This window comes from Galeopterus variegatus, unplaced genomic scaffold (genome assembly GCF_000696425.1).
Source record: "Galeopterus variegatus unplaced genomic scaffold, G_variegatus-3.0.2 Scaffold2812, whole genome shotgun sequence".
Classification (NCBI taxonomy): Eukaryota; Metazoa; Chordata; class Mammalia; order Dermoptera; family Cynocephalidae; genus Galeopterus; species Galeopterus variegatus.
Window position 1 is genome coordinate 169,678 of NW_007728923.1, and position 20,493 is coordinate 190,170.

Genomic DNA, 20,493 nt, shown 5'->3' on the forward strand with positions numbered 1-20,493 from the left:
TTGGGAGTGCGGAGGTGCTCCCGCCGAGGGTTCGGATCCCATGTGGAGACCGGTTCCCACTCACTGGCTGAGCGCGGTGGCTGAGCGCGGTGCGGGCGCAACACCGAGGGTTGCGATCCCGTTGCCGGTCAGTAAAAAAGACAAAAAGGGAAAAAAAAAAAAAAAGCTCTATTTCAGGGAAAAGGGGGGAAACTGAGTCAGGCCTTGTCACTCTGCAGAACAGCAGAAGTCAACGTTTGCATAAACCTGCTCACTGAACTCTCATGCAGCCCTGAGGGGTTTCACAGAAAAGGGACAGGGAGGGCTTGCATCTGAGTCACCTGTCCAGGGTGATGCCTGCAAGAACCCCCCCAGGCCGCTGATGTCACAGAGAAGCAGTGTGTCCCCCGACATGACGTGCCCAAACCCCGGCAAGCACTGCACGTTGGCAGTTTGGGGGCACTTCTCAGACCCCCAGCCTTGGACTTGAAAACATGTTCCTGGGATCGTTGGTCTGAGGATTATGTGCTCAATAAAAACAAACCTTCCTGGACCCCCTCTTCTCTTTCGCTTCAGAGAGAGTCAGATACACAGTGATTCAGGCTCAGCTCAGGGATTGGCTCGTGGTGTAGAATCTCACAGAAGCCCCGAGCACGCCCCTGAGGGCAGGAGGAAAGTGGGGAGGCAGGAGTCCTGCAGTCGAGCCATCTCTCGGGGCCCCAGCGCTCCTGAGATGGCAGCAAACTTTGTGGAGAGGCCATGTGTAGTTGGCATTGTCAGGGAAATAGCCTGTGACTTTGTACCTCTCTGAGTGTGTGGCGGGGTGGTCCCCACCTCTACGGGGCACTTGTCAGTGGACAGGACTCGGTGCAGCCACCCGAGATGCTGCTTCTTCCCTGCCCGTCCTTGGGCCAAGCCCTGGATCCTGTGAATTGGGCTGGAACAGCAGAACTGGATTTGCCCAACACTAGTGGCTCGTGCTGTAGCAATGTTAGCAAAAACCTGCCTGGGGCCACTTAGAAGGGGACAGTGTGCGTGCCGCACCAGGAAGCTCTGGGCTCCTCCTGCAGCAGTCCAGGGCAGGGTGGCACCCGGGCTCGTTCTGTCTCAACTTCTGAACTGACCAGGCAAGAGTCAGCTGGAAGCCTAGTCTGTGAGACTGGGTACTTTATAAAGAAAAGACATTTATTTGGCTCCTGGTTCTGGAGGCTGGGAAGTCCAAGGGCACAGCACAGACACCTGGGGAGCGTCCCTGCTGCGTCACGATGTGATAGGAGCGTGTGGATCACTTCAGGTCTCTTCCTCTTCTTACGAAGCCCCCAGCCCCATAGCTTTATCTCATTCCGATGGCCTCCCCGAGGCCCAACCTCCAAGTTCCATCAACATATGAATTTCAGAATTAAGTTCCCAACACGTGAAATTTGGGGACACAATCGAACTGTAGCAGCTGGCCGGGTGAGCGGGTGGGCAGTCTGGGCTGAGCACTGACTCTTGGCTGTACACTGCGGAGCAATACAGCCACAGAGCCTGGGGTTCCTGCCACTTAGACTCCAGTGACAGGACAGACATCGAGCAGTGATTTGCAGGAAAACTATAACGTGATCAGCGCCCTGAGGGAGGACCAGGGGCTGCTTCTGGGACATTGAACAGGGTTCGCTTCTCTGATCAGGAAATAGCATGCTCACAGCTCTTAAAAATTGTCAAAGGGAAGAAGTAAATAAGGAAATATAAAAACATAACTTTAAAAAATCTAACTCCATAAGGACTAAGCCAGATCAGAAAACAAGTTCTGTTTGCGGAACCCATCCATACAGCTATGAAATGGGATCATTAGATTCTCGCTGTGTGGGCAGCCACGTGCTCTAACGTCAACAGCAGAGGGGCTGTTTTGAGTGAAAGCTGGTGTTTGTGCATTTACCAGGAAGTGCTCTGCTGTTACTGAAGGAGATCACTATAGACATGCGGAGTCCTCCATTGTCAAATGTGGACGTGAGCAGAGTACACAGCACACAAGCACAGACGTGTGCTTGTATGTCACTGTCGCCATCGTGAAGTCTGGGGTCAGAGGATCTTAGGTGGCACGGCTCTGGCTTCGTCATGTAGCACAGACGTGTGCTTGTATGTCACTGTCGCCATCGTGAAGTCTGGGGTCAGAGGATCTTAGGTGGCACGGCTCTGGCTTTGTCATGTGATGTTTATATCCTGCAGAGCACTCTGCGTGCACACACGTGTGTTTGTATGTCACCGTCGCCATCGTGAAGTCTGGGGTCAGAGGATCTTAGGTGGCACGGCTCTGGCTTCGTCATGTGATGTTTATATCCTGCAGAGCACTCTGCGTGCACACACATGTGTTTGTATGTCACAGTCGCCATCGTGAAGCCTGGGGTCAGAGGATCTTAGGTAGCACAGCTCTGGCTTCGTCATGTGATGTTTATATCCTGCAGAGCACTCTGCGTGCACACACGTGTGTTTGTATGTCACCATCGCCATCGTGAAGTCTGGGGTCAGAGGATCTTACTTAGGTAGCACAGCTCTGGCTTCATTACGTAACATTTACAGCCTGCAGAGCACTCTACGTGCACAGACGTGTGTTTGTATGTCACAGTCGCCATGGTGAAGCCTGGGGTCAAAGGATCTTAGGTAGCACAGCTCTGGCTTCATTACGTAACATTTACAGCCTGCAGAGCACTCTCACAGGCTGCATAATTTATGATGTTTTACATAATTCTGGTGTTCATGTAAACCCAGAAATGGCTCACTTAGATGTGTTCAGAGACTTGGAAGAGAGCGATTCGAGTGTGTGCCTTTGGGCTTGCGTGCCTGGCTTGTTTCCTCCGTGGATTGGCTGGCCGCGGCAGCTGCTGGCGCTACACAATTGGCTTGGATGTGAAATCATCCGACGGAAGCAGACCTCTCTGTCTCTGCTCTGTGACTCAGGCTCCTGCCGCTAGGCTAAGCCGAGGACGGAGGTCGCCAGTGCACAGCAGCTCAGGCGCTATCTTTATCACAGATGTCGCCGTTGCAGGGAGCGGCCTGTCATCCCCCACTCCCAGCAGATGCTCGTGAGCCTCCGGAAGCCGTGGGGATTTTCTCCCAAAGTTGTAGCAGTGCCATCAGGAGCGATTTTTTCACACCGATGAACACGGGGACCTCAGATGCTAGGACTAACGTGATGTATGGGTCATAAACTTGCTTTGGAGGGTTTAGTTAGCTGATCACCCGGGAAAGGAAATGACTCGGCTCTTACACAGAATGTAAACTGACCGAGCTCCAGGTTCTGCCTGAGTCTTTGCACTGAGGTGGTTGGTGTCAGGCTGAGAAATAAGCATCACACCAAAAATACCTGTCCTTCGACAAGAGCGAGTTCTGGATGGGACTGCACAGGCCCCGTGGCCCGAGACCTTCCCTGGGCACGCGTGTCACCCTGTGGTGCGGGGAGGGGATGACGGAGAATCGCTTTACCGTAAGGTTTTCTCAGAGGCAACGAGGGAAGCCTGACGTCCTCCTGTGCACACTAATTGCGGCGTCTCTCCCTCTTTCAGCTTACAGGATGCTGGCATCGGATTCATCCTGGTCATAGACCGAAGGCAGGACAAATGGACCTCCGTGAAGGCGTCTGTCCTGCGAATAGCAGTAAGTGCCGTTCCCCGGGGCTGGTGACAGCATGACCCTCCTCACAGTGCCGCCCACGGCTGCTCCGTGCTGAGTGGCAGGGCTCAGCGCCACGGTGGCGGCCAGCCCCTGCCCTCGCCCGGGGCGCACAGGCACAGACACAAGCCCGCTCCTGCTGGGGCCCCCGGTCACTGGAGCTGCGTTTCCTCAGATGGATTAATGCTTAGGGAGTCTGTTAACCTTGGGAACCGTTTCCCCAGCCGGACGGCCTGTTTGTTTCTGAACACTGAGTGTGTCGGATGCCCGGGACTTTAACGTGCGTTCGCTCCGGAAGGCGCCCAGCTCTGAGCAGGCAGGTGCTGTGTTACAGACACTCCTTCAGCACCAGTTTCAAACGACACTGCACGGCCTTTTCTAAGTGCCTTTCTCCTTTCCACACACAGCTATATCTTCTTTAGCTTTAAGATTCAATTAGATGCCATAGGCTTCCTTGGCAACGCATCCCGCCCTTAGCAACCCTCGTTTCCCCGGAATCCGTCCTCGCATCCGCAGGGCTGGTTGCAGGGTCTACCGGCTGCCCCCCGTGGGACAAGAGTGGCGGGGATTGCGCTGTTTCCAGCCGCAGTGGTCCTTCAGGAGGGAAGGGGGTAGGGCAGCAAAGCCCCCGCGCCTCGTTTCCTCGGTGGCTTCCACCTCTACCCTGCAGCACCCCTTTCCCACACCTGCTCCCCTGCCTGTGGCCGGAGCTTCGCAGCGGCCGAGAGACCAGAAAGTTTGACTGTCTGCCACCAGGTGACCTGGAGTGACCGGACCGTTGGTCCTCAACCCTGGAAGTTCAGCTGCTCCGAGGTTCCTTAGAACTCTGACCCGGATGGAGTGAAACCCTCCTGACCTAGTGCTTCACGTCTTGCGCGCAAAGCCGGCCCTGGGCTCCCCGGCCTCTCAGAGGCACCGGCTGTGCTGAGGTTCAGGGTGTAGTGAGAGAGTTAATTCCCTTCCCCACAGATGGCCTCGTTATTTCTTCTTTAAGAAGAATTAAAGGATCGGGGTCGGCTCTGACCCTTGCGACCTGCACCTCCCAGGGCCTCTCCTCAGCCAGTCCCCTCCTGTTCCCTGTCCTGACCTGGCCTGTGCCATCTTCCATCTGAAGTGCATCACAGCACTGCAGGATGTTTCAGAAGAAGCAGACATGTTATGTAATCAGCGCTCCCAGCAATATAGAAAGTGTTTTGGGAAGTTAATAGCCAATGCGTCCACTTCACTGTTTAACTTTTAAATGAGCGTGCACGTGATGGCGTGGCAGGCCGTTCTACACATGAGATTGTAAGAACCCACCGGGTCAGATGCACAGGGGATTCAAGACATATTTCTTGAGTTAGTCCTGGGTTGGATGCCGTGAAGCTCCCGCCGAGTCTGTCACTATTTAGAGAAAACGAGCACTGCTGCAGTAGCGGCATCTTGCAGATCAGTCCAGCTCAGCTCTTCTGTGTTCATCTGCCACAGGCGCAGATAAACCTCCAAGACACTGCTGAGCACGGCACAGGCGGTAGGAGTCAGCCCCTGCCGTGACATTCACGGGGTCAGGACCCACCTGGGCACTCTCACTCCCCTGATCCAAGCACTGGTGGCCTCCCGTCCTTGCCCGACGGTCTCTGCACCTTTGCACACATGCCGCGACCTGGGACCCCTCACCTGGCAGCCTCAGGCAGCTTCCAGCTTCCACTCACGCTTCATGTGCCACTCACACAGCACCTGCTCAGGAAACCTTCCTGCCCTCAGAGCCTGTGCTCAGCTCCCGGAGGCGCCTTCTTTGCTTCTTCCTTTGTGGAGGGACGCCTGTCCACCTGCACGCGGCCAGTGCCCAGCCCAGGCCTGATGCCGTGACACCTCCACCACGCATCCCCCGTGTGCCCAGATACCTCCACTATGCATCACCGTGTGTGCCGTGACACCTCCACCATGCATCCCCCGTGTGCCCAGATACCTCCACCATGCATCACCGTGTGTGCCGTGACACCTCCACCACGCATCCCCCGTGTGCCCAGATACCTCCACCATGCATCACCGTGTGTGCCGTGACACCTCCACCACGCATCCCCCGTGTGCCCAGATACCTCCACCATGCATCACCGTGTGTGCCGTGACACCTCCACCACGCATCCTCCATGTGCCCAGATACCTCCACCATGCATCACTGTGTGTGCTGTGACACCTCCACCATGCATCCCCCGTGTGCCCAGATACCTCCATATGTGCATCACGGCGTGTGCCGTGACACCTCCACCACGCATCCCCCGTGTGCCCAGATACCTCCATATGTGCATCACCGCGTGTGCCGTGACACCTTCACCACGCATCCCCCATGTGCCCAGATACCTCCACACACGCATCACCAACATCTCTCAGATTAATCATTTGCTCCAGGGCTAGATGACAAGAGGTTCCCCAAATACAAGCTTGCTTTTTAAGAAATACAGAAATTATTTCTGAAAAACTGAAGTCATCTTGCAAGATCCCCCTACCAGACGGCGGTACCATCTGCAGTGCCCCTGCCACGAGGCACGTGTGGAGCTGGAGGGGTCAAGTACTGATGGAGTTTATCCACCGCCGAGTCTATGATCAAAGTTCTGAAGCAAGCTGGCTCATCTGTACAGCTGTGTTTTGTGAGAATCATAACTGGAAAGTTAGTGTTTGAGTTTTTATTTTTGCATTGATTCTTACAGGGCTTTTTCCCTGTAATTCTCAGAGTTCACCAATAGTGGTTTGGAAATAGCAGAAGTAGGCACTTTTCAGCAGAATTCTCTTTGAACTCCAGTGCTTTCCTGTTGTAAGAACTAACTGACCGTACGAACGCACAGGTTCCATTCACATGCTGCGACCTTGCTGTGCGCTGGGCTTTACAGGGTGTGCACGCAGAGGAAGAAATAGCAGTGTACAGCCAAGTGGGGGTTCAGGTGGCTGGGAGACCATGGCAATAAGGGACGTCGTGGCAGGAGGGCGCACACAGAGGCAGCGCGGGATGTCGGCCTGAGCCAGGCTGGGCCACTCCTGTGCCCACGTCCACCCCACCGTCTGGGCCATGATCCCTGGAGAGGGACCCCACTGCCTGGGTCCGGGGCTGTGAATGTTTGTGAACTTAATGCAGAAGGCAGTGTGATCAACCAGCACCACACCGCAGTGGAGGAGGCTGGGTGGTCCAGGTGGAGACTTCAAGCTTGGGACCCTCTCCTGATGAAGTTCAGTTTAGACCCCACAGGGAGAGGCAGAGGAAAAGGCCCAGGAGGAGAGACTCAGCAGGAGGGAGGCCTTGTCGGGAGGAGCTCAGTCGCCTTCATCCTGGGAACTTGGAGGATCTGGCCAAGGCAGAGGACAGGCGTGGTCACAGTTGAGCCTTGGGACCGTCAGTCCAGGAAGGGTGAGGGTCTCACCACCGTAGTCTACGGTGGCAGGTGGCAGGAGATGGGCAGGCATCCCAGACTCTCTGTGTGGCTTTCCAGGAGTGCAGACCAGGAATGACTGCACCGGAGGTCTTGGTTTGTTTTTTTCAGAGAAGGCACTGTTGACTCTGATGGGGGGAGCTGGGCCAGAGCAGAAGCCAGCATCAAGGCCCCACCCTGGGCTGCAAACCTTGACTGCGAGCCTCAGCTGGCCTATGTCTTTCTGCAAAGTGGCTTCAGGAAAACCATCACTTAGTGTCAGCCAAGGCCAGCCAGAGCCCATGAGAGGATTTCCCAACATGCTGGCACCCCAGCGAGGACGATGCTGCTGCAGCGCCTGACCCCAGTGCTGCAGGACACTACACAAGCAGGCTGGTGGCAGAGGCGTCTCTTTACCTCCCAGCGCGTCTGGCCACCCGAGTGGGATTCGGCACTTACATAATGTGCTGTAATTATGGGGCTATTTTTAGCCACCATATGTGCTATCTCATGAGCTGAGCTTTACCTAATTTGGGGTGTTCTTTGTTCTTTTTTGGATGCCTTCAGCTTGGCTTGGCATAGAAAAATAAGACATTGGCAGAGCCAAAATCCAGTGTTCTTAAAACCAGACTCCCTGTGCTTCCGCCAAGAACAAAGCCTCTGTCGATTGCGGCCATGTGAGGCCTCTGTTTACCTGTTACGGGTTCGGGGTCTCTAGTGAGCAAAGGTGGAAACAAACAACAGGACCCGCAGCTGAGAACTCAGATGTCTCTTCTCTCTTTGTCAGACAGCTGGCAAAAGGCCTGGGCAGGCCTCGGAAGGATTCTTTTATAAAATACTTAAGTGTTCTTTTCTAGGATTCTATTTCAAAATCTAACCCTCTTCTGTTATGCCCTGTGTATGTGTGTGTGTGTGTGCGTGTGAGTGCATGTGCGTGAGTGTGTGCGTGTGAGTGTGTCTGTGAGTGCACATGTGTGTGAGTGTGTGTGTGCGCGTGAGTGTGTGTGTGAGTGCATCTGTGTGTGTGCACGCGTGTGTGTGTGAGTGCATCTGTGTGTTTGTGTGTGCATGTGTGTGAGTGTGTGTGCGTGTGCATGTGAGTGTGCGCGTGTGCGTGTGTGTGCGTGCGTGTGTGTGCGTGCGTGTGCGTGTGTTAGCATTTTTGGATTTTGTAACAGAGTGTACGTATTTATGTTTGGAGCTAGCCAAGTTCAATCTTAATCCATATCCTAGTGTATGGAGCTCAAGAGAATTGAATTTAATGTCATTTTTAGTCTGCATGGGGCTGGACTCTTTTTTCCTGTAGAGCCGATGCAGTCTGTGTGTGCAGAAAAGGCACAAAATGAGTTGTCTGAGGGACCCAGGACTTTTAGGTCATCCAGAAAATATTTCACATTTGGCAAAGTATGATTGTTTTGAGCACTGTGGTCAAGCTCCCACCTGCACCAGTTACTGGTGCCCTGGCAATGAGCTGACGACAGGTGTGGTGGGAGCCTGGGGGTGGGAGCAGGGATAACACCTGGAGGACTTCCTGGCAGAGGTGATGCTGGAGATGAGCAGCCCCTGTCCAGGAGGTAGGCCTTGTCCAGGCAGAGAGGGGGCGATGGGCTTCCCCTGGGAACACAATGCCGAGGCAGAGACTGGAGAGCAGGGACTCAGAGATAGAGCACAGGCTACCAAGGGAGAAGGGGTCACATGGTCCCACCCCTCACCACAGGCGCATCCCCGTCCCGGGTGGGTAATGCATGGCCGTGGCTACTTAGTGGGGCCCGACTCTTAGCACTGGGTGGCTGAGCGTTCTCAGAACAGGACAAGCACTCACGCGAGCGAGCACAGCCGCACGCCGAGCCCTGCTCTGGTGGAAGGGAAGTGGACTGGTAATTACCGAGCGGCTCCTGAGGCCCGGCTGCTGTTGCAAAATGCATTCGGGTTTGTCCCGTGTGCTACAACCCTGTGTCGCAGGCAGAGACGCTGAAGGAACTTGCAGAGGGGGTAGATGTTTGGGGTGGAGCGAACAACCTGGACAACCGTCCCCAGAGCTCTCGCCCTACACAGTGGTCCCAGCGCACCCGTGGGGGCAGTGCTGCTCCACACGGAGTGTTCCAGAAGGAGAGGCGGCCTCACGTGAGGTTCTCAAAACATTGAGGGTATCAATTTAAATGATTGCCCTTCACTCAGAAATGATGCCCTTCTGACTTGTTTTTTATTAAAATGTCTGTCCTCTTAATCACGTCTATAATAGCGTTAACAGTATTTAGCAGCGGTGGGAGATCTGAGATGCCCCTTAGCCCTTTGTCATTCTTTGTTTATTGGACCGTGAAATCCAAGAGTCTAGTGACTTGGCCCCAGACCACCCTGCCTATTGTCTAAAGAACTCTGGGATGACCGGAGTTAACAGTACTGCATTGTACATTTCAACAACGTTCTCACCATCAAAAAGGTACGTAGGTGATGGGTGTGTTGATTAGCTTGATTTAATCATTCCAATGTACACATGTATCAAAACGTCACTGCGTACCCCATAAATATACACAGTTACTATTTGTCAACTAAAAACAAAAACAAGTTTTATAAAAAGAGAGAAAAAAATAAAGAACTCTGAGTCGTTCCATATGCACTTCTGGGGCTTTTTATCCCAGCAAAGAGGAAAGAGCCCAGGTGCTCGTGGCCGTGGCTGCCGTGAGGTCTGCGGGAGGCGGCCAGGTGGCTGGCTTGACGGGTGAACTCAAAGACAGGCCTGCGAGTGGGACGCTCGCTCAGTGAGACTTCTGTATTTAAGTTATGCATGGAGATGGTTTGCTTGATTTATTTTTTGCAACTTAGAGCTCATTACACATGTGGTGAGACACCTTGCACTGTGCTGACTCGGAGGCGCCTGACCTACAGTCGGGTCTGGGAGGGAGGACACCGGAGCCACTCAGTACAGGGAAGCAGAGAAGCCCAGTGCCTCTCTCCTGCCAACGCTTCACTTTGAAAAATTCCAAACCTACAGCAAACACCTGCATATTCTCTGCTTCAGGCTCGCCGCCATGCACTGCAAACACACACACAGACACATAGACACATGCACATGCACCTGCCAAACTCACACATACACACACAGAGACACACAGGCGTGCACCCACCAAACACACAGAGACACACAGGCGTGCACCCACCAAACACACAGAGACACACAGGCGTGCACCCACCAAACACACAGAGACACAGACACGTAGACACATGCACATGCACCTGCCAAACTCACACATACACACACAGAGACACACAGGCATGCACCCACCAAACACACAGAGACACAGACACATAGACACATGCACATGCACCTGCCAAACTCACACATACACACACACAGACACACGGGTGTGCACACACATACACACACAGAGACACAGACACATGCTCATGCACTCACCAAACTCACACATACACACACAGAGAGACACACAGGCGTGCACACGCAAACACACAGAGACACAAACACATAGATACATGTGCATGCACCCACCAAACACACACACAGAGATACACACAGACATACACAGACACATGCACACTCAGATACACAGACACAGATGGGCAGGATCCTGTGTTGGTGTGGTCACATCTGCTCATGTGGCCAAGGCAGCCTTTCCCGTTTGTAACCAGCGAGGCATCTGTGGCAATGCCTTGGCATGGGTGGCAGTCCTGTTCCCCAGCAGTGTCCCCCCCAACCCCATGCTTTCAGTGTCCACTGATCCTTTTTGCTGCATTGTGGTTTGGGGTGGTCGTCGTGTGGCTGTGTTCTCGCGGTGAGCTGGCGGTGTGGTGGCATCAGGGGCTCACACCTGCAGCCGCCTGTGAACGTTCCTTTCGTCCCTTGCTGTCCCTCATTGCACGTCCTTGCATCCTGTCTCCCATCTCCCGACCGCTCTTCACTCTGCTTCCACCTCTGCAGGGCCGGGTGCTGCTTTGACCCTAAGTGACATCGTTTGCAGGTGGAGCAGAAGAGCGGGCCGAGTGCTTCCCAGCCCTCGCCGGAGCTCCGGGCTCACGCGGAAGCTCGCCAGGGCCTGCTGGGGAAAGGAGGCGGCGGCTCTGGGGGTTGGCTTTGAGTTGTGGGGAGAGTGCAGGAGAGATAACTAGTTTCCAACATTATTTAATCCACTGACTTACCCATTTTCGTAGTTATCCCAGCCAAAATGTCATCCAAGTTTAAATAATCAGGATCCCGTGTGCTTTTTCTGTTTTTCCAAGTCCAGTTAATGTAAAATTCCTGAGGATGGATTTACACCATCTAGTGGAAGTGCTGCTGGATGGGTGTGGACTAGTCCCGATGGCCTCACTGTGGTCCAGGGTTGATTTATTAGCATTGGGCGTGCACGCTGCAGATGGCTGTACTTAGCAGGTGCATCCAGACCTCCACGGGGCAGCACCCGGGCTCCGGGATGAGAGGCCCCAGCTCACCTCCCCCCAGGAGAGCTTCTCAGGTTCAGACTTTGAGATGTGTTCATCTGTTGGCATGGAGACATAAATGCACTTTCAAATGTACGTTTTCATATAAACTTTTTGTTTTCTGGCTACTATCAGACAAATGTAATTGGTCAGGTCTCAGCTGCTCTGTTCGAAGTTAAATATATAATGTCAGGCTGGATAATGTGGCTTTGAGCTGACCTTAGGAAGCTTACTTGCTCTTGGGGAGGGGGTTTCAAACAGTGCTCCCCAAAGCTTCAGGGCTCTGCAGAGTTTCTAAGGCATCATTGGCTTTAGCTATTTGCAAATGCACGTATTGCTTTTTCAATTTGTGAGTCTCTGAGTATAATTTGGAAACCAGTTAACTCCTCCTTCTATCTTCACAGCACGTTCTTACTGTCTTCACATTACGTATCGGGTCCTACGTCCATCAGGGCCCGCCCCAGGAAATAAACAATACTATTTTCATATCAGATAGAACCCTATTACCATTTTATGATTACTTCATTATAGAGTGACAAAAAGACATTGTTTTACAGCTTTATTCCAAATCCTCCATCTATTTGCCTCTGTTTTTTAGAAAAAAGTTTTCTTTTAGACCTTTTCTTAGTTTTTAATATAAATGGTTGATTCCTGCCCAGAGAAAATCTAATTTGCTTTTGTTTGTATTCAAAATACATCCTTTGCATTTCATTAAAACCTTCTCACTTGACTAGGATCTTAAAATTGTTCTACTTAATGTAAAGATTCGATATCTTAAAAAATGGAGAGACTAAAGCAGAGGACGGGTGAGAATGGGGTTGTGTCTCGTGGTGACAGGCCCGCCCGCAGGCTGCCTGCCTCTCATCTCCGGGCGGGACCGGCCCCTTAGCCTGTCCTTAAAGCACCTGTCTCCTATGAGGTGTGGATCCAGGTGACAAAAACTGCGTTGAATTTAGAAGAGCAGGCCTCACTGTCACCTCCGGAAAAGACGTCTGTGAGGGTGCTTTTCCTCAAATAGTGGCGGCCAATTTCACAGAGTGGTGATCAGTGACCCAGAATTCCTCCTCGAGTGTCTGGCTCCTCAGGGAGGTTTTCAGTGTCGTTTTCTGCCCGTATGGGCAGAGCTGCCGGAGCGTGCACCCTGGGTCCGCAGGGGCGGGCGTGAGGGAGGGAGCTCCTGTGTCTGACTCCCATGTGTCATTTAGTTTAACGGCCACGGCCTCGCCAGGCTCCATGTGTGCGACCTGCAGGATGTGGAGAGGCCGGGGTTTGAGTCCACGTGTCCTGTGATGGGGAGAGAGGGAGGGCATGGCCAGAGGCACCCAGTGGCCTCAGGAGAACCTCCCCAAGGGCCGTGGGTCGAGAGGATAGTGGTGCAGGTCAGAAGCTACAGAAGGGGCCCCTCGGTAGCCGTCAGTCCCCTCCTCCCCAACCACACAGCAGCAGACACGGACAGAGCTCTGCCAAGTGTCCGTCCCCTTCCCGCAGAGCACGACGCAGCCAGTGACGTCAGGGTCATCCCACGAGGGCCCTGTGGGGAGGGCGTGCCAGGTGCTGGACACAGAAATGAAGAGTGTGCACTCTCAGGGTGGGAGGTCGACACACGGGGACAGAGGCCTGCGTCCTCCCGCCCTAGATGGGGAGGTCACCCGCAAAGGGACGGAGCATGGTTCAGTCCTAAGTTTGCGCACAGTGGGAAAGGGACAAATCTTCAGTTTTAAATCTTATTAGAAAGTCAAGTGATCTGAAACATGGCCCCTGGCTGACGATGATTTTTAATGAGGACCGATTTGTTAGGATCTTGCTACAATGTTCTCACAAAGGCTATGGAAAAGGCATTTTATATCCGTGAGTGAGGTCTGAGTCCACTATAATCCTCGGGTTGTGTTAGCACTTAGGGACTCGTGTGATGCAGGATTCTCAAGGGCACCTGCTGTGATGTGGTCAGCAGCAGGGGTGAGCTCAGACTGCCCCCTGTCCAGCGCAGCCAGTCGCCCAGCCTCGGCCCGTGCATCCCACGACTTGAGCCTCCAGGCTGTCTCGGGTGGTCCTTCCTAGACCAGGCTGGGTGCTGGAAGGTGACCCAGAGACAGCCGTTCACCGAGGTGCTGTGGCGCAGTGGGTCTTCCCCGCCGCCTGCCCTTTTATTCATTCCAGGCTTTCAGGCGATGCCATTCTTTTCTGAACGTTATATTTCCGATGCGTTTAACCTAGTTATCTGGAGGTCAAACTCAGTTGCTTCAGAATGTCCTCTTTTAGTGATGGGATCTCCCTGGATTTCAGCATCTGGACATAATTTGGCATCTGGAACAGCCTTTCACCGTATGTCTGCCGTACTGTTTTTGAGCACGTTTTGCCAAACGCCTCCTATGCCTTGGGTCGTTTCACCCTCAAGAGAGTGTGACGGGACCACAGATGCCCCCATCTTGCTGATGGAGAAACCGAGCACAGAGAAGAGAAGTGGCCTGCCCCAGGTCACAGCTCTGTAACTGGCAGATCCAGGAACCAACGCGTTCGCACAACTGTACGCAAGGGCTTGTGTGTGCACTCTGGGGTACAGGCTTATTTCTGGTTTTGCTTTAGGTAATACATGCATGTGTCTTTATAGGTTTTTGTTTGTTTGACAAGTGTGTTAGTCTTGGGGGCTGCCGTAACAAAGCACACAGACTGGACGGCTTACGCAACAGAAATTGATTCTCTCACAGCTCTGGAGGCTGGAAGTCTGAGATTGGGGTGTCGACACGGCTGGCTGCATCCGAGGCTGGAGGGAGGGTCTGTCCCAGCCTCTCCCTGGCTGCAGGGCTTCGCCAACAGTCCTTGGCGTTCCCTGGCTGGTAGAAGCATCGCTCTGGTCACCGCCTCTGTTTCCATGTGGCATTCTCCTTGTGTGCATGTCTGTGTCTAGATTTCCTAAGGACACCAGTTGCATTGGATAGGGCCCACCCTAAGGACTACGTTTTAACTCAGTTACCTCCCTAAAGACCCTTTCTCCAAATAAGGTCACATTCTGAGGTGCTAGGACTCACCACTTCAACATATGAATTTTGGGAGCTGTAATTCAACCCATAACAACTGTAATAAGCTTTTGGCTTTTAAGCAGCATAACATAGTTGTACCAGAGAATGTGGCTTTTCTCTTCTTAAAACATGGTGATGCCTCTGTAGAGACTGATGTCTATAACACGATCCCGTGAGTGTAAACTCGGGGTGCTGGGGGCACCTCTGCCTGTGGGGGCTCCTCCCGCGGGCACCGAGCAGTCTGCTGCGGCGCGTGGTGCTGAGCTCGGCGGCCGCGGCCGTCCTGAAGGAAACCACAGCCCTTCCCCCTCTCTTGCAGGCGTCGTTCCCAGCAAACCTACAGCTCGTCCTTGTCCTCCGCCCAACGGGATTTTTCCAAAGGACTCTCTCCGACATCGCTTTCAGATTCAATAGAGATGACTTTAAGATGAAGGTGCCGGTAAGTAGACCCGCTTCCGCTCTGTCAGCAGAACTGCACTTCATTGCGTCCTTGGCCCATCTATGAAAATGGAGATTCGCCAGGAGCTAACGGCGCTGTGGCCACGCGTGAAACCCTGCATGGCTTGGTGGAGGTCGTGCTTCCTCTTGGTGCTGTCAGGAGTGCAGGGCGCTGTGTCCCTTCCTCCACCCTCCTGCCAGCCCCACCCCCACCCCCACCCCAGGGCTGGTGGGCCACACTGTGCTAAGCACAGATGTTCTGACACCCGGCCCAGCTGCAGAACGGGGACCCTAAAGGGCTGAGTCACCAGCAGCCTGCGTGGTGGGGACAAGAGAGGCACCAGGGATGTGGTGTGAGCACCAGGCCCATGGGGGGAGCCGTGAGCTGCCAGCAGGGATGCGCTGCACCCGGGCCCAGAACAGCCTGGCATGGCGATCCCTACCTCATCTCCATGACTGCAGCCAGCACAGGGCCACCTCTCCTAACACTGCCCACTGAGAAGGGACACTTTCTAGCATTGATCTGTCATCCTTTAAGAAACAAAGGCTTCATTAAGACCCTAGAAACCTGTGCGATTCGAGCAGCCCATGCTTCCCAGGAAGCCTGCTCACCAGCCCCATGGTGCCGGCCCCTGTGAACAGCACAGGGCAGGGCTGCTGGGAAGTGACCTCCCTGGGTTCATTTCTTCTTTGTTACGGAGAGAACAGGAGCGTGTGGCCAGTGCCAGGCACCTCCGAGCTCTCCAGCAACACTAACCAGATGCAGCTGGAGATCCAGAAGTCCGGAGTGGGTGGCTGCCCATGACGTTACTGCCTGCTCCCTGGTGCTCAGGCGGCTGGCAGCCTGCCCTGCCCTGCACAGGCAGCTCCTGCCTGACAGCAGGGACCCTCCTCTGACCAGAAGGGGGGTACCTGGGGCCTTTCCTGCTCTTCCTCCTGCCTTGTCAGCACTGGCCCCATAAGGTTGCCAGGCCCATCGACTCTGCCCACCTGGACGACAGTTGCCCTGTGCCCCTGATGCCTGGCACGGAGCAGTAACTGGGAACGGGAGGACACTCTGCATGGCCCGGGGCGTGTGTGAGGTCATCGTGAGGTCTCTGTGAGTCCTGCCTTGGTGACCCAGAGAACCACAGGCTTCAGGTCTCTGGGGAAGCTCTTTGCAGCCCCCAGTTTTTGTAGCATCAAAGAAGCCATAGTTTCTAAACAATCCACTTCCTAGAGACGATTAGTGATAGAGCCGTGGAGAGCAGGAACCCTGCCCGGTCGGGGGTCTGTGTCCCGACACTAAGCAAACTCGACGTTGTGTGTAAGCTCCTGCACTCCTCGGCCTGTGCTCTGAGCTCTCCGTGGACAGTGACCTCTCGGGCAGTGGCATGTGTGTCATGTGGCCCCTGTGGTAGAGGTGACATCACTGTATCCAGCCTTTTCCTTATATTTGGCAACTAAACCACATCAATAACAGATTTCTTTCCCATAGATGTGTCACGAGAAGTAAGACTGAGGTCATCTGTTGTCAGTGCTGTGGTCTCCTTTGCTGCTGTGTCCTGTCAGCGAGTTGTCAGAAACGGGTCCCCCAGAAATCATTGCTGGCGTCTTCAAACTCACTGGCCTGTTTTAGATAATCCTTCTGAATTATAGAAAGGATCGTCTGGTTGTTAAAGATGTATGCATGTGGCTGTTTTGGCGCTGTGTGCTGAACGTGCGCTAGGAAAGCATTTTGCTGTCGAGGTTAAATATACAGGGAGCACAGACAGGCTGTTAACTGAGATGCAGACGTCATAGAGGAAGGTCACTTAAATCCTCAGACTGCCCAGTCAGCGAGTCTTTGATTATCCTGGTCACCAATCAGGTTATAGAAGAGCAGAGACAGAAGGAGTCGTCCCTCCTAGCGACTGTTTTCTAGGTGAAACTGAAGATTTAACAGATTTCTTAAATTATGCTCCTCAGAGGTTCTCACCTTCCGCACTGTTCACAGTTTCATGGGCGCCCTACACGTCGTGGGGTTGAGAAGTGTCCCTGCCCTGCACCCACCTGAGCCAGAGCATCCTTCCCCAGCCATAACAGCCCAAGATGTCTCTGTCAAACGTCCCCTGGCGGCAAAATTGCCCCCAGCCGGGAGCCCCAGTTTAAACCAATACAGTATTTAATAATACACGAAGTGGCCTCATCAAATAACATTTGAGCTAAGCTTCTGGAGTCCCATTTTGGAGCATCTGCCTGACAGCTTACAAAGCAAAGGCTGTATTTTAACCTAAGACTCAGGGATGGAACGACCTCGAAAAGGGCAAGAGAAGCACAGGAATTAAAGGCGCGTTGCACATGGAAGGTCTGCAGGGCGTGTCAGCCACGGGATTCCCGTGCAAAGTGTAAGCTTGCGGGAACGGTCCATCCTGGCTCTGTGGTGCCGTATTGACTCTTGCTAGTACCTGTAAGACCTGGTGTTTTCAGCAGGAACAGGGACAGAAATTACCTCCTTTCACACCAGAGCTCTGCTCGACTAGCATGCGAGCTGCCCTTGCCAGAGGGGGACGTGAGCACTCTGGAATGCGGCCGCCTGCAGCCCCAGGCTCTCGCTGAGGGCTTCACCTGTGCCCAGCAGTGCCCACTGGCTCCTCACCAAAGCCTGGCGGGCTCAGTCGTACTGTGCCCATTCTGCGGGTGAGGAAGCTGAGGCACAGACAGAATCAGTGGCTTCCCAAGGTCACCCAGCTAGCATTTAAACCCGGGTCTGCTCACATGTACCCACGAGGCAGCCCTCGCCGTCGAGGGCGAGGACAGCGCCTCTCTCACCCGCTGGGTTGCGCTGCTTACAGGTGGCTCTTCATATCCCCCAGGTCATAATGCTGAGCTCAGTTCCAGAATTGCATGGTTACATCGATAAGTCACAGCTGACCGAGGACCTCGGTGGGACCCTGGATTACTGCCACACCAGGTGGCTGTGCCACCGCACGGTGAGTGGATTAGTGCTCAGTGGCTTGTGGTTCTCGCTAACTCATAGTTAATCCAATAGAATTGCTTTTATATTTTGATGTTGCCTTTTCCAAAAACATGTGAACAGAAGTTTTCTTACCCGAGAATGAGGAGATGGTCTCAGTGGACCTTAGTCATCGTAAAGAAATAACATGAGTAATAAGTTCGGGAGTGGCTCTCTCTGGGCTTGGAGACAAAAGAAAGAAAAAAACCCAAAACCCTATGTTGTGGTTTGCGACACACACAACAAAAAAAGAGAGAGCCCTCGAGTGCAGAATGACTGGGTGGTGGGAGCATCTGTAAGGTGTGCCTGGTATGTCCCTGAAGGAGCCACGAGGTGGAGGAGCTGCTTTGCAGGTGCCCTGGCGGGTCCCGCAGGCAGTGACGGTGTGGAGTCTGCTTTCGAAGCAGCAGCTGGGTGCGGCCTGTGCGAAACTTTGTGACCGTGTTTTCCCTCTTCCCAAGGCCATTGAAAGCTTCGCCCTGATGGTTAAGCAGACAGCTCAGATGCTGCAGTCCTTCGGGACAGAGCTGGCCGAAACGGAACTGCCCAATGACGTCCAGTCGACAAGCTCAGTGCTCTGTGCACACATGGAGAAGAGGGACAAGGCGAAGGTACGTGCAGCTCGTGGGGGGGGGCAGAGGTCGGGAGGGGTCCCCCGTGCTGTGTGAGTCGATGTAGGCACCGGGCAAGGCTAGGATGGACTCGGGGTTCAAAGGTGCCTTTCGAGGCTCATTAGCTGGGCAGCTTCTCCAAAGAGAACCGAATGCTCCTTTTTAAAGGCAGCATGAACGAATCCTGTAAGATGCAGGCCGTGGGCTGGCAACGTCACAGAGTCTGAGAGAGACAGGGCCACAGGCGACCCTGCTCCCAGGGGCACTCGGCTTCTGTCCGTAGGTCTTGTCTGGAGTCTCGGCTGCTCGTGTATGCAGTGAGGACAGCCTTTCCCCGCTGCTGGCCTCACACACCCAGCAGGGGATGAGGTTGAGATTCCTGTGCATAGACACTCACCCACCCACATATTTGCATCACGCTCTGGGATAAATCCCTTCCACGGAGATCCTGCTCCCTGTGTCTGCTGTGCCCCAGCCGATCTGCATGTTGCCACTTTGAAACACTGGTGGCTGGTGGCTGCCACCTGCTGGAGCATCCTGAGGACTATGCCCTCTCTCTGCCGACGAGCTGCTCATTGCCTGCACATGGCATTTTGCTCCGCGCTGTGAGGACTGGCCATGGGGGCAGGGGCTTTTAGAGGGTCTGGTCTCTGGTTGCTCTTTTTCCATCTCTCGATGCCCCTGAGTGACCCGTCATGCTGGCTCGGCCCCTGGTGAGCAGGGATCAGGAAGCGTCACCCCAGCACTGCCTTACTCCCCCAGTTTTTAGTGCAGCATGTGGGTGCACAGACATCCAAGGAGACATTGCCACGCTGATTCTATGCCCACGACGCTCAGTCCTCACCCCTCCAGGAAGAATGTCCTCCAGAGTCTAGCCACTCGCTGCCTGTGCCTCATCCGGGCTGGCGAGGGCAGTGACAGGCTGTGTTCTGTGTGCAGGAGGACATGAAGCTGGCACTGACAGAGGGACACAGCATCCTCCAGAGCATCCGGACGCCGCTGGCCGAGGGCACGGAGCACAGCGTGAGCCAGGACCAGCTGGACAGTCAGACCACTGTGCAGAGGTGAGGCCCTGCTGCCCCCTGCCCTTGACCTGCCCAAGGAAATATTGACAGGGCAGAGAAGGCGACCACTCCTGGCCGGCCGCAGTTGCAACCTCAGGCATTGGGACGGGTCACGGTCACAGTCTCTGGGCGGACTTCCACTCCTTCCTGCTGAAATACTTTTCTCATAAATCCCTGCGAGAGTGGCTATTCTGGGAGGAGGGTTTCCTAGAGCAAACGCGCTCTCCGGCAGGCGTGAAGGAGGCCTCTGGGCCGAACTCAGACTTGGGCAGCTTCCACGTGCTAGCAGGGTGGCGGTCTGGGATTTGGGGCATGCCTTTTACTTATGTTTTAAGAGGTGTAACCTGTGCATTTCTTCCCTGGTTTCCTGCTGGATGGCAGAGCACAGTGTAAGCACGTGTGTGGTTGTCTAGTGTTGGCTGACGTCTCAGTGCTCTGGGATGTCCAGACGCCACCTGCCTCCTCCATCCCATCCTCGTGATGCCCCAGGCCAGGCCAGAGGCATTGTCTGCGCTTCATGAGGAAACAGGTCAGGGTGCTGGATATGGCAATGGGCAGAGCCAGGCCTGGACTGAGGCCCCCATGGCAAGCAGGCGTCCTGTGCGGGGGATTCGAGCACATCACTGAGGGGCTGCCATGTGGATGGGAAATCCAGGAGGCTGGTCCGTCTCTGCTCCATGTCGGGCACCTTGTCAGCATCCCCAGGACTCAGTTTCCTCATGTGTGGAATGAAGCCAGTCGAGCACACACCTGCCAGGGGAGGCAGGGACTGGCTGGGCGGTACAGGCGGGTGTTCAGCACAACACCTGGTGGGCAGGAATTCAGACCTGCAGACAATGACAGTGAACGCTGACCGCTGGGCCGGCCCGGTGGCGCACTGCTACAGCGCACCGCTTGAGAGCGCGGTGGCGCTCCCGCCGAGGGTTCGGATCCCACATACAGACCGGT

At 54.3% G+C, this 20,493-nt stretch overlaps 1 protein-coding gene across 5 annotated transcripts in view; it reads left to right on the forward strand.

Moving 5' to 3' along the window:
- Positions 1-20,493, forward strand: part of MCF2L (MCF.2 cell line derived transforming sequence-like) — a 203,498-nt gene that overhangs the window by 154,521 nt on the left and 28,484 nt on the right. For 4 of the 5 annotated variants that reach the window (XM_008583045.1, XM_008583043.1, XM_008583047.1 and 1 more), the window contains exons 4-8: positions 3,522-3,612; positions 14,778-14,897; positions 17,731-17,847; positions 18,332-18,481; positions 19,421-19,545. In XM_008583045.1, coding sequence (XP_008581267.1) covers positions 3,522-3,612; positions 14,778-14,897; positions 17,731-17,847; positions 18,332-18,481; positions 19,421-19,545 — 603 coding nt within the window. Of the gene's footprint in view, positions 1-2,967; positions 3,154-3,521; positions 3,613-14,777; positions 14,898-17,730; positions 17,848-18,331; positions 18,482-19,420; positions 19,546-20,493 lie in introns of those variants that run through there. The other variant, XM_008583046.1, reaches the window with a different exon arrangement.